General features: G+C 35.0%; 1 protein-coding gene across 6 annotated transcripts in view; it reads right to left on the reverse strand.

The window, feature by feature from the left end:
- The window catches only part of LOC115222454 (neurobeachin), a 322,620-nt gene that overhangs the window by 79,838 nt on the left and 227,782 nt on the right, over positions 1-15,000 (reverse strand). For all 6 annotated transcript variants that reach the window (XM_036511698.1, XM_036511695.1, XM_036511694.1 and 3 more), the window contains exons 41-45: positions 11,839-11,941; positions 8,875-8,990; positions 4,390-4,502; positions 3,221-3,361; positions 2,043-2,162 (exon numbers count right to left, since the gene is read on the reverse strand). In XM_036511698.1, the coding sequence (XP_036367591.1) occupies positions 2,043-2,162; positions 3,221-3,361; positions 4,390-4,502; positions 8,875-8,990; positions 11,839-11,941 (593 nt within the window). The remainder of the gene's footprint in view (positions 1-2,042; positions 2,163-3,220; positions 3,362-4,389; positions 4,503-8,874; positions 8,991-11,838; positions 11,942-15,000) is intronic.

Consider the following 15,000-nt stretch of genomic DNA (forward strand, 5'->3'; position numbering starts at 1 on the left):
TAGCTAGGCATGGAATATGTAAACTAATGTATGCAGAACAACCGTTTAATATTGGTTTCAAACTTTGGCACAAGGCCAGCAATTTTGGGGAAGGCAATAAGTCGATTACATCGACCCCCCCCCCCCCGTATTCAACTGGTACTTATTTTATTGACCCCGAAAGGATGAAAGATAAAGTCAACCCCGGTGGCATTTGAACTTAGAACATAAAAATGGATGAAATGCTGCTAAGCATTTTGCCTGGTGTGTTAATGATTCTGCCAGCTCAACACCCTACAACCAAGGAAAATAAAGCATATTTGGAAGGACCCTAAAATACTCTATAAATGCATTGAACCAGTAGAATCATTAGCACACACTGAGCAAAATCCTTAGAAGCATTTCATCCATCTTTATGTTCTGAGTTCAGATTCTGTTGAGGACCACTTTTCCTCTCATCCTTTTGGGGATCAATAAAATAAGTACCAGCTGAGCACTGGGGTTGAATGTAATTGATTTACCCACTCCTGGCCTTGTGCTAAAATTTGAAACCAATATTAGCATCCTTCCAAAATAGAGTAGATTTTCTTATATTCCAGATGATATCTGTGAACTTTAAATCTTGTAGTACAGACTAAGTTGTTAACATGCATGACCATTGGCAGTTGGGTGACACTGTCTTAGTAACTACTAAAATGTCTTAGTCACCTAGCTATCTTGGATATTGATATGTGTTGCGTGTGACAGATGTGTACTTGGAGAACGTCTACAACAAATATCTAAAGATGAAGATTTTCTTTTTTTTTCATGTATTTTATTTAGTCTTTATTAGTGAACATTTGTCTTTCACTATTTTAAAAATAAGTTTGTTTGCCAAGAAGTGAGTGCTGATGTTCCATGCAAAATCCTTCATTGAAGAAATAAAAAAAAGCATATTCGGAAGGACTCTAAAATACTCCCCTTTTTGAGAAAAAAAAACTCCGAAAAATCAGAGTTCACAACATAAAATTATTTTATAAGTTTTATCAATTGTGTTTTTCATACATATTGATTATCGTTAAATATTAATTTGACAAATCTGACCATTATCAAATTCCTTGGACTTTTAGATTGTCTCCTATATCTATCAGAATGGGCTATCTGGTCAACATCAACCGGGTGCCTTTTATGTGGCACCAGCACCACTGGGGTTGCCAAGTTGCTTGCAAGACAGACCTCTCAGCTGAGAGAGAGAGTGGAACCAGTAATAAGCAAGTGACCAAAGGGCCAGCAGCTCAAATTCTGCTGCCATGACAACCACTGTATTATGATTGTCTGACACCGAGTGATGTGACTCTCAATCATAAGCACACCTATATGTAATTTGTACATATCATTAAAAGCGCTCCAGTTATGACCATCCTGTATTTATCATTATCCAATTTAACCTTCATTATTTAATGCAGTAAATGTGGTTGGAGGAAGATCTGGCTTCAATGTCTAGAAGAATTTCAGTGATTTATAAACTTAAGTTCCTCTAATTCAGTGGTTCTCAACAGGGGTCCATATAAGATTTCACTGTTAAAACATATTTACAATAAATAGATTATACTTCTACAATACACAAAATATTTTAACAATTTTTTTTTTATACAATACCTAGTATTTAATCATAAAAATGCAATAGGTGCTTTCAGAGATTGAATGACCAGAAGAGTCACCACCACTGCCACTTCTCAAATAAAGTGGGGAGCAAAAGTGTCCATAGGTAAAAAATGGTTGAGAACCATTGCTCTAATTAGTAAAAGCTTCCTGAAATATTCCAGCTTCCTTCTACCAAAGAGAAGATACTTTGCAAAAAATGTCCACTCCATCTTGTAATCAGAAATAGTGTATGTAGAATTGCTTTATTTAATCTATCATTGTTTAAGATGATTGTGTTTTATCTGAGACAAATTTAGTCATTATTTCTAGCAAATTAGCTTTCTCATTGATTCAATTCTTAAATGTTTATCAAAATCATCAATTATTAAATATTATCAAGAAAGCCATGTAAACAGCATGCAATAACTATAAAAGTTTACCTTCACATCAGAAGTATCTCTCTGGCAGTTTTTCCAAGCTTGACTGATAGAAAAAAATGTCCTGTTTGCATGGTCAAATTTTCCACCTTGCATATTCAAAAATAAAGTAGTGAATGGTTCCTGCAAAATAAAAATAAATTAACAAAATTGAAAAAAAAGAAGCAAACTATTTGTTTTTGGCTCCCTGTCTATCTTTACAAACACATCTATACATTATCATCATAATCATCAGCATTTAATGCTTGTTTTCCATGCTGGCATAGGCTGAACAGTTCAATAGGAACTGGCAAGCCAGAGGTCTATGCCAAGCTCCACAGCAGTGTGCTTCATGTGTGTATATTTGTCAGCAAGGAGACAACCAATAAATCAAAGAATTGAAAAGAATGAAAAATATACACTGAGTATTTGGTTCCATTGAAATCGTTTCTCTTTATACCAAGAACTGCCTTTCGTCTCTTATGAGACCAATAACATAAGTACCACAAAAATTAATGAGATTGATATAAATGAATGAAAAAGACTTAAAAGGAAGTGGTCCAGTATGGCCACAGTTTAATGACTGAAACCAGTAAAAGAATGAGATTATAAAATTATATTTATTCAAAAATTTCTGAGACCTTTGGCAATATGCCATGTTTGAAAAGACCTGCCAAGCCAAGTGAAATCATAGTTGTGTCATGTAACTGACATTTGTGCTAGTTGCACATAAAAATCGACCTTCAAACATTGGGCCTCGTGGAAGCATTATAAGTGGCAATATGCCATGCTTGAGAAAATCCCTCAAGCCAAGTAAAATCATAGTTGTGGCACCCATGCCGGTGTCACATAACTGGCATCCATGCTGGCAGCACATAAAAAGCATCCATTACATTCTTGGAGGGGTTGATGTTAAGAAGAGCATCCAGCTGTAGAAACCATGCCAAATCAGACTGGAACCTGGTGCAGCTCTCCAGCTTACCAGCCTTAGTCAAACCATCTAATCCATTCCAGAATGGACAGCAGATGCTAAATGATGATGATGATGATGATGATGATGATGATGACTACTTTGAATAATACCAATTCAACTTTTTTTTATAATTTTCTTCCATCCCACCTCTGTCCGACTGTGATGAAACTCTAAAAGAGAAAAAAGACAAAATAAAAGCCATACAAAAAAAGGGGGGGGGGAAACTTACCAATCTTATAAGCCAATTGAGAGTAAAGGCGGCAGTTGAATAGTGAGTTCCATAATGGAATGGTGGGATTTGTTCATGCTCCCATGTAGCATAACGTTCATCAAAGAATTTCTTTCTTGCTGGATTTAGTGCTCCAATAGGCTGTAAAGAAGAAAGTGACTTGTTGAAGAAATAGATTTAGTGAAACAGAAGAAATCCTCTTAAACCTTTTGAAACAAACCTGCCTGAAACCAACCCTGGTTCTACAATGTAAATTCCTTGTTTTAAATTATCTAGAATTCCATCAGAATTCTGTATGTTAATTTCTGTTCCAAACACCAGCTTAATAATGGCAAAATTATTTTGCTAAGATTCTTCAATATTTTCAAATTTAATTGAAACAAAAACAGTGTATTCAAACAGAGATATGGTAATAAAAGGGCTTAAAAGAATTTGGTTCAACTGAATCACTGGAAAGATTTTATGTGTTCTGTACGGTTAAGTTTCATGGAAGGCAAAAATTAGCATAGCTGGTGGTGGCAGCATTAAACTGAGGCTGTAACTAAACATTACAAATTAGTAAGCATACACATACACATACATACACACACATACATACACATATATTTATATACAATGGTAAAAAATCTCAAGAGAACAGAACAGCGGGTCTTCAGAGAAGAAACCTTCCTCAGGTAAGTGTTTTCACCCTTAACTTCTTGCATTCAAAGGGGGCCATGTCATGACCAGGCCATGTCTTGACCAGGCCATGCCATGACCAAGCCATGACTCATGGGTGCCCTTTTGTTGACACTATTTAGCCAGTTGGATATTGGAGACTTGTGCATTCAAACCACCTGGAGATTTCATCTAGTTGTAACTCCATTGACTCAGTTTTCAAACTTAAAGAAGAAATAATGTTGGATGTCATGGTAACCAGTGGAATGTCACTGCTATCACCATGACTCACTCAGAGTTACTTCCCTTAGCGTTAAAACACCAGAATATTGCTTTCAAATGCTATGGGAGGTTGTTTTTGTTCCTCTCCAACCAGATCCAGCTGGAACATCTCTCTGCTGTCTCTGAGATATTTAGCCAGACTATATTCACACACACACACACTCTTCCAGACCTGAAAATGTATCACTGATGGTTAAATACCATCTTTAGGTGAAGCGAAGTCTTCTTACCTTGGAAAGATCCCTGAAGTTGCTTGGTTGGCTGAGATCTAGTTCCTTTGACTCATAGTTTACAATGACCCAAGGAAATATTGGGTATTGATTTAAATCATTGTAAGTACGGCCTGAAGAGACACAAAGAAAATAGCATGAACAATATGAGAAACGAATTACTTATATATATAAAGAAAAATATTTGATAATGGCACCTTCCATTAATATAAGGCCACAAATGGCAGAGAAGGTTGGTGGTGATGAAACCTCCTCCTGTATCTACACAAACTGGAAAGATGAAAGCATCTTTCTGAGATAAAATCATAACCTACTGATGACAGGTAAACCAACAAATGCAAGGTAGAATTATTAGGTGCACCACTCTTTTAAATACAAAATATAAATTTCTTTACTCCCCACAAGGGGTTAAACACAGAGAGGACAAACAAGGACAGACAAATAGATTAAGTCAATTATATCGACCCCAGTGCTTAACTGGTACTTATTTAATCGACCCTGAAAGGATGAAAGGCAAAGTCGACCTCGGCGGAATTTGAACTCAGAATGTAGCAGCAGACGAAATACTGCTAAGCATTTCGCCCGGCGTGCTAACGTTTTTGCCACAAAATATAATCAGTACAATGGATGTGAAGTCAACATCTTTCAGTTTTAGTTTAATAACGCACCTCACTGTATCATTGTGGTTCTACAATAGGTTGAACCCTAGTTTTAGAAAGAAAACAACACAAATTGATACAATGCTTTACCCCACAATGAATAATCTTAATTTTCCATCAATCACAGAAAATCTCCAATAGTGGAACTTAACAGTTTTGCCAAGTTTGTGGTGGAATCTGGATGATTGTTGTTTATTTCTAGGTCAGCCATCACCCATGAGGCCTATGATCGAATATGTCCCAACTATAACCAGTCTATCCTTTTTTATTGTTTTGTTATAGTCTAGCCCCAGCTCAAATGTGATCCAACAGACTTATGATCAAAGTTGTCCCAGCTATGAGAATCTCATCATACATTTTTCAGACATGGTGTATCTAGAAGTATGTTATATGATGTGTCCATTTTTAAGTCAGTAGGATGTGTGATCTGATGTAGGTTTTAGCTGTTTGTTCTAGCAGGTTGAATGATTGCACTGAGACTCCACTGTTGGTATGGTTGTTGCTGTAAGTTTTCTTTCCTATGCCATTCTCTTCTTGAGTTATTCATGTTCTTAGTCACTACACTACTGTGCTATCCTGAGAATTGTCCACAAAGAACTTTATCCTGTCTTCCTTATAAAGCAAGCCAAAAATGTTGTAACCCCTCCTTCTTTTCAAGAACAAAAAAAAATCCATTAACTTTTTTAGCTAAATGTATTTCTACCAAGCTTCAAGACACAGATATAAACTCTTTAAGATTTGGTTTAAAAAATTTAACTCTTTTTCTCTTTGACTTAAACATTTGTGAAAGACAATCATCATTTAACGTCCGCTTTCCCTGCTAGCATGGGTTGGACGATTTTGACTGAGGGCTGCCGAACCAGATGGTTGCACCAGGCTCCAGTCTTGATTTGGCAGAGTTTCTACAGCTGGATGCCCTTCCTAATGCCAACCACTCTGAGAGTGTAGTGGGTGCTTTTTACATGCCACCGGCATGGGGGCCAGTCAGGCAGTACTGGCAACGACCTCGCTCAAATCTTACAGGTGTCAGTAAGGTGACATCAAATGAAACAATTAAGTGAAGATAATTCTGGTAATTTTGTGGAAACAGACACACTACAGCAATTATTGTCACATGTTACACCAACTTGCAAAACAAAAACAAAATTACAGTCAAGTGTTAGCGTAAGTGTGCATGTGTGTGTTTATGCATCTAAGCACAAAAACATATTCACTGAATATGTTGAAGAAGTAATCTTAAACCTTATCTTCTGTAGTCTGGAACAACAAACAGTTAAACACTTTAAATGCCAAGCTACACAATTTCTGACCTTTCATAGGAATCTGAATGGTATAACAAAAATAAAAATATATTTCCAAGAAGCTACTGACTCTATAAATCTCATGTAGGAAACATGACAGCATACTAGTTCAGCATCATGAATGATACAACTGTTACACAGATAAACATCTTAACCTACATCAAAGAGTGACAGACATTTGCACATCAATTCACATGACACTGATGCACTGTCCCCTTACTCTATTTCATCACATCTACAACCATCTCTGCTCTTCTGAACCAGACACCCACATTCCAGCTTCACCCAAACTGCTTTTCTCTCATCACACCTACTATCATCATCATTTAACGTCCGCTTTCCTTGCTAGCATGGGTTGGACAATTTGACTGAGGTGTGGCGAACCAGACTCCAATCTGATCTGGCAGAGTTTCTACAGCTGGATGCCCTTCCTAACACCAACCACTCCGAGAGTGTAGTGGGTGCTTTTATGTGCCACCGGCACGGGGAGCCAGTCAGGCGGTACTGGCAATGGCCACGTCCAAATGGTGCTTTTTACGTGCCACCTGCACAGGAGCCAGTCCAGCAGCACTGGCAACGACCTCCATCTAATCATGTCCCAGCCAATAAAATAGCCTCTATATGGTCACTCAACCTTAGTGGTGGCTTGTAGATAAAATTAGTGGCGGGTACTGCTTCAGAAAATTTTTAGCCATTGTTTAAAAGGAAACAAATATATAAAAAGAAAATTTATACAAAGACTTGATCGGTTCTCGGCCACTGTCAGGTGGAGTGTTTAATTTGTTCACTGAACACAACCGTGAACTCACCCTTGTTATTCAAAAGCACCCACTAAATCATGAAATAAGGATGGAAAAATCTGCCCTATTTTTCAAATCCTGGCAGCAACAGTGTAGCTGGAAGAAGGATAATAATCTAATTCTACACTTTATCAAATTCAAGAATATAAACATGTCTTTAAGCACAACACACATGGAGTCAAAAAGAAACACTACCTTTCACCAGCACACCAGGGTTAGCACTGCATGAACCGCTGTGCTCTCTCTCCCTAGCGTGCAGCTCCCTATCTTGGACATGTGAGCATACACACAATAGCCAAACACCGCATCACTGGAACTGTGAAGTGCACAGTTCTATACAAGGATTTTTTGTATTTTTTTTTCATAAACTAGGGGATGGCTATTGATGTTAAGCTTAAGGATTATGTAATGTACAAGTATAAAGAAAGAATTAAAGGAAAAAAGGACTCATTATATTGAATGTTTTCAATAATACTGAATGGAAAAGAAGGGACTGCAGTTCCACAATGCCTATACACAAGCCGCTACTGCTCAACATGCTAAAAACAAGCCAACATGTCTGCCTCAAATCACTCAACACTTGTCTTCCAAATGGGGAACATTGGGAGAATGGTATGTCTGCAATATTTCTGACCATGGGTTTGCTTGATCAGAGCTGACCTGGGATGAAACAATAACAACAAATTTAACCCTTTATAACCCTGCACTAATCACTTTTGCCCAAGCTTTCTCCAAAATATCAACATATTTAGAATTTCCTGCCCATCCATATATTTGACTTATAGATGTTCAAACAACATATTAGTCATACCAATCACACTATCATCAGATAAGACAATGATCAGTCTGTCCTCTTCATTAAACCACAGAGAGAGAGAGAGAGAGAGAGAGAGAGAGAGAGAGAGAGAGAGAGCATCACCATTGTTATTTTTACACCCATTTCTGAGCCAGCAAGAATGAGACAAGACTTTCTGAGGCAGTGTTTTATAACAGGGTGCCATTCCTGATAGTCCTTTAGTCACACCTTTTATGACAATTAGGGGACACAATATAACCCCCATCTTCCACCATTCTAATACTCAGGATAAATGGTTGTAAAATACTGAAGTTCAGAGATTTTCAATTTCACAAACAACTGTGATAAACATTTGAAGGCATTTTGTAGATTTTGTTTCTTTAGATTCCATTTATCTTGTATGTATTTGCTTTTTAACTTTTAGTAGGGTGGTGATGACTAAATAAATACCAGCAGCATAAGAGGATACACAGAAAGCAAATATACACCTGACTCAACAATTTCACAAAAAAAAAAAAAAGAAAAAACTAAAAGGATTATCATTTTATTTACTGCTATTATTAGCAGCACCCTTGTGCAATGAAGGTCAAGGTCTTTGCTAATCCTTACAATGTAAATTCTATAAATCCTATCTCAGAATTAAAAAAAAAAATTCTGACAAATTATGAAGAAAATATATCTTACCAAATTAAGCAGTGGAGCGGGGTGGATAAAAATCATTAAAATAGCAAGTTGTATACAGAAATATAGATAGAATTTGAATGAAAATTCTTCCTTTATTAACCAAAAGCAAAAACAAATAAAATTAAAAAATCAGTTTGGAAATGGAAAAAAAAAAATGGAATAAGGGTAGGGGGTGGGATAGGAAAGCAGAAATATTTGGAAACAAAAAAAAAGTGCTTTAGAATGTTGTTTTAGTGCCAACCAACCTGCAACTGTATTCAAGTAGATGAGGTAATCAAAGTTTGATATCTCCCTTCTCTGCCATTTCTGTGTCATACTTGACAGCTTGAATAATTGTTTTCCTGATGCAAGAGACATTCGTCTGTAAAACATGAAGAGGAATAGAATATATCCCTTTTAATGCATAGATTGGTCCAATAGAAGAAGAAGAACAACAACAACAGGATGATAGGGGGAGTCTTACTATCAATATGGCAGAGACAAACTAAAAAAAAAACCCTTACTTCCCTAAAAATAGAAATAATCAAAAAAAAAAGAGAAAGAAATGAAACTCTACCAATTTGTACTGTCACATAAACTAATAATGATAACAATAATAATAATAATAATAATGATGATAACAACAATACTACTACTACTGATGATGATGATGATGATAATGATGACAACGATGATGACGATGACGACGATGATGATGATGCCAATAGTGATGATGATGATGACGATGACAATAATGATGACGACGACGATAATGATGACGATGACGACAACGATGATGATGATGATGATGATGGCAAGATTACGATGATGACAACGACGATGATGACGACGACAATGATGATGACGACGACGATGATGATGAGGATGATGGGAAAGCTATTTTTACAACAGATTTTGTTATTTTGAAAATAATAAAGTAAAAATTAAAAAGAGTGAAAAATGGGTAGATTTACAATCACAAAACTGAAAAGAAATTTAAAATTACAAAAAAAAAAGCAAATAACAAAACAAAGAAGAAGGAGGCTTTGAGTAGGAATTAATCTGCTTTTTTTTTTTTTTTCTCTCTAAGTTTAGAAACAGTTTTACAAAAGAAACTTATCAGGTAACTAACTGCTACTTCTCATATTTAAGACCGCACGAAAACCGATACAAGACGAAAAAAAAACAAAAAAACACTCATGCTCACTGCTAGAAAATGCTGAATAATTAAATGCACCCTGATACCTTTTGTTTTTAGTAATTAATACAAATTATGTAAGAATTTTCATTTCAGAAAGAAAATAATAAAACAAGAAAAGGGCAGAAAGAAAACTGGCAATGTGCTTTTTTTTTTTTTTTTGCTTTTCTCTCTCTCCCCGTTCCCCCACCCCAGAATGTAAAACTATATCTGGTTGAAATGTAATCCGGTGATGTTATGTTTCAGCTTAAACACAAGTGGAGGCAATTTCCCAGAAATGCATCGTAAATTGAGAGAACGCTATAAACATAATGAAAAAGACGTTGGAAATGTCTGGAAACTTTCTTTTCATGGGAAATTAAAAGCTAAGAAGTTGTTTTTCCTTTTTCTCCCCTCCATATTTAATATGTGATCTGGGATTCATAGAAAATGAGCAAAGACTCTTTATTAATCAAACAGATTAACACTTTAAGAAGCAAAACAAAAAAAAACGCTTCTTTATGTAGGCAAACAACAAATTTGTGTTTTATGAGCTAGAAAGATAGAACATCTAAATGTCGCAAAAATTAAACAAATATCAGAAAAATATGAGTGATTTAATTACAAATAACTTTTTGTTATTATTAATTTTACAGATAAAGAGCTTTAAACGAGAGAAAAGCCTGCTTTTTTGGTACAATTGTTTCCTCCTAAAATTATTTTATTTCTTTAAATTGAGTTTAGTATACAATTATTATCAAAACTGTTTAAAGAAACAAATATGATCAAGTTATTAAACACATCACAAGCCATGTGGTTCCAAGTTCAATCCCACTGTACAATACCTTGGGTAAGTGTTTTTCTAACATAGTCGTTACAATATGTACTTAAAATAAGTTAAAAATAGCAAAATAGCATATGCCTAAAATTTCTGCATACCAGTGCATGTATACATGCATATACACACACCTCGTGTGTGTGTGTGTGTGTGTGTGTGCATGTGTCCCCCCACCTAAAATGACACTAATGTGAGATGCACAAGCAGCCACTTAAGTCTCTACAATTTTCTTTTATTTTTACTGTCTGTTTCTCTTAATCTGCCTTTCTGATGAAGGTTTTCTGATGAAAAAGCATTCAGAGTTTTTCTATTTCTCTCAGCATTAAACTAATACATTTACTCATATTTTTCCTTTCATGCAAATTTTAAGACATTATTTCAATTTCATCTATATCTACACTTACATACACACATTAATGTTTCTTAAGTTATATTATAAAAACAATTTAACATTAAACTGAAGAATTATTCAATATTTTTCACATAGCACATACATAGTAATTATCCTTTTACTAGAAGAGGGGTGACAATGACTTTTAAGTCAAAGTAGTGACATACATGCAAAAATGGGAATAAGTAATACATTCTTCTGATAGACATCTGTCTTCCACCAATGATAAAAATTTGTCTTAACATGAAGTGAAATGTATTACACTGGGATGAATATTAAATTTTGTTGTCTACAAAGATATATTCATTTTTAATTTAATTTAGATTCCAAATAAGATGACTAGCTTGATGAATTGTCAGAGTAGTTACATTATCTGTTATCTTAAAATTTAATTCTGTTGTGTCAGGGGAGAGTCATTCTCTTTTGGGGCCTTATATTTTAACACACTCACTGGTAAAAATTTCCGCTTATTTCCTTCTTTATTTTTCTAAAATTCTTGTTGTGTCTTGCAACTTTTCCAATGGTTTTGACTATTGAAAAGGTTGCAAGATGCAACAAGAATTTTAGAAAAATAAAAAAGAAATAAGTGGAAATTTTACCGTTGAGTGTGTTACATTATAAAGCACTAAAAGAGAATGACTCTCCCCAGACACAACAGAATATGCTTCAACACACAAACTCACATAAAGAATCTTGCAAACCAAATCCAAAACGAAATTAAAATCTAATATTATACACAAAATAATTTTAAAGACTGAAGAAACAAAACATAACAAAAAAAAATCAACAAGGAACAAGAACAAATATAAAACTGGTATTTTTACCTAGCCTGGTTCAGACCATAGCGTATTCCAATACCAACCCTGGGTAGAGCATTTACCACTTTCTTCATGGTAATGTGGTCGGGGAAAGCAAACATGACAGCAGCTACAACAGAAAGAAAGATAATATGGCTTACATATATCAAATTGAAGGATTCAATACTTTGGGAAGTACTGAGTAGTGTGTGTTATATTCTTGATTAAGTGAGTGGTTTATAGAGATAATTCTCTTAGAATTTGATCAGGATTTCTTCTGTAAAACTCTCTCTCTCTCTTTCTGTCTCTATATAAGGAGGAAAAAAGAAAATGGAGATTGGGAAGTTACTAATTGTTTTTATTATTAACAACGAATCAATCATCATCCCTTACAGCTGTTTCAATTAACCCTTTAGTGTTCCGATTATTCTGTCAAATGTGATGTTTGTTTATTTATATTGTTTTGAATTAATCATGCATTATCTTGTAGATTTAGAGATTTCAGTGATGTGATTTTTTAGTTTTAGAATGACATGGTAGGGCTGAGGTGAGAGGCGAGAGCTGGTCAGTTTCAATATAAAACAGGTTAAATATTTTGGCCAGATATGGCCGGTTTGAATGCTAAAGGGTTAATACTCAGTGAATTAATTAAATATTAAATTCATATGCCCTAAGCATAATACCTTCAGAGGGAAACAATATACCCTTGGATGTTGCATATGTTTAAATATATACCTGTAATTTTAAGGAAATTAATTCCCAAAAAATATTAGGCACTGAAGCAGTATTCCAGTATTTCATTTACCCCACCTCCACTCAATGATACACCACAAAGGACAGAAAAGTCAATACATTCACAGAGCCACAATGGATGCCAGATATTGGTTAAGCATCGTCATATGGTGCAGTCATGTACTGCATATGAATGAAGACAGTTGCATCAAGAAGTGCTGATCTCTCATTGTAGAGGGAATGTGTAGAAGGGGGAGCCCCAGAGAGACGTGAGATAGAATCTTCAAATGATGGGCCTAAAAGAGAAGAGTTTGTTTTCTGGAGAAGGACACATCAAACCAAATGAAATCATGGTTGTTCTTGCATACAGGCAAGTCCCCTGCATCCCTCTCCAACTGAGAGATCTTAATTTTGTGGGCTCATGGATGCTAGTGCCACATAATGTCACTAATGCCGGTACCACATTAAAAGCACCCAGTAGACTCTGTGAGGTGGTTGGCATTAGGAAGGGCACCCAGTTACAGAAACCATATCAAAACAGACATGGAACCTAGACAGCTCTTCATATTATCAGTTCCTGTCAAACTAACCAACTCGTGTCAGCATAAAAAACAGATGATAGGTGATAATGATGATACATACAAGAATATATATATTCATTTTGAATTGATAAAAGGTGGTCTTTTCCTAATTTTTTTTATATAGCCACTACACACATATTTTTTCTCCTGGTTTTTTCTGTGTCCCTTTCTGTAGAAGAGCGTAGGCTCAAAACGTATAAGACTTTTTCTATTTCTGAGTGTTATACTAATACATCTGTTTGTTTTGTACACCACCTGTCTTCGTCTTTTGTTGTTTTTTTTTCGTAAACTCTCCCTATATATATATATAAAAGATGAGATGATTCTCATACCATGTACAATGATTATGTTATTGATAATGATATAATTCTGAAGATTCATGGAAGATGCTGAAACAACTGCATGATGTGAAATAATGGAAATGTTAATGATGCTGTCTTCTATTCCTACTAATTATATATATATATATATATATATATATATATATATATATATATATATATATACATACATACATACATACATACATACACACACCACACATACATATACCAACTCATTTGTGAGCATATGCAAACATACATTTTTCTATGTATGTGATGGGTTCTCTTGGTTTCTGCTTATCAAATCCCATTACATGGTATTTGTTGGCCTTGGCTGTAGCAGAAGGCACCCAAGATACAAAACAAATACAGTTGCAAAGAGAACCGTTTAATCATACAAGCATATTAAAACCTATAGTCACATTTAAAGCTTTAGTATTTAAAACCAGCCAAAATAATTCTACCTCTTTTATGTTCAAATTGACTGGATCTGGATTCCCTACACCAGTTCTACAATGTCGTTCTAAAAATTAGCATCAAAATCTCAAAGCTACAAAATAATGCATTAATTCAAAACAATGCAAATAAATAAGTCATGAATTTGACAGAGTAATCTGGATGCTAAAGGGTTAAGCAAACTGCCTTGTAGACATTTTCTATACATCAAACATATGCAATTACAAACCCTAACATCACCAAACATTAAATCTTACAAATTTTAATAATCTCTTAGAGTGAGAACACACATATGCATGCATACATGCATGCACACACATACACAAAGCTTCTTTCAGTTTCTGTCTACCAAATCCACTTACACGCCTTTGGTTGGCCCAGGGCTATAGTAAAAGACACTTGCAAAAGGTGCAAACTTGCACACCTGGAAATGTGTAGTCAGAAAGCAAACCTCTTACCACACAACCAAGCATATATATATATATATATATATATATATATGTTAATAATAAACGGGTAAAATGAATTATTTAATTAATTAATCAATCAATTAATTAATAATTTTACCAAGTAGCTCGGTACGTTAAAATAACCTTTATAGGTAAAATTTTACAAATATTCTATAATTATAAACATAATTAGGGGTCAGCTAATTGCTTCACCACATAATTGTATATTTATGTAGGTGCAAGCATAGTTGTGTGGTAAGAAACTTGTTTCCCAATCACGTTTCTGGGTTCAGTACCACTGCATGACACCTTGGGCAAAGTGTCTTCTATTATAACCTCAGGCCAACCAGAGCCTTGTGAGTGGATTTGGTAGATGGAAACTGAAAGAAGCCCATCGTATATATGTATATATATTTATGTGTGTGTGTCTTTGTGTCTGTTTGTCCCCAACACCATTGCTTGACAACTGATGCTGGAGTGTTTTTGTCTTTGTAACTTAGCAGTTTGGCAAATAAAACCAATAGAATAAGTACTAGGCTTACAAAGAATAAGTCCTGGGATTGATTTCTTTAAGCATCGCTGCAGTCAAAAGACTGAAACAAGTAAAAGAATAAAAGAAAAGAATATATCATGAGATTCTATCAGTTT

The sequence above is a fragment of the Octopus sinensis genome, linkage group LG20 (assembly GCF_006345805.1).
Source record: "Octopus sinensis linkage group LG20, ASM634580v1, whole genome shotgun sequence".
Classification (NCBI taxonomy): Eukaryota; Metazoa; Mollusca; class Cephalopoda; order Octopoda; family Octopodidae; genus Octopus; species Octopus sinensis.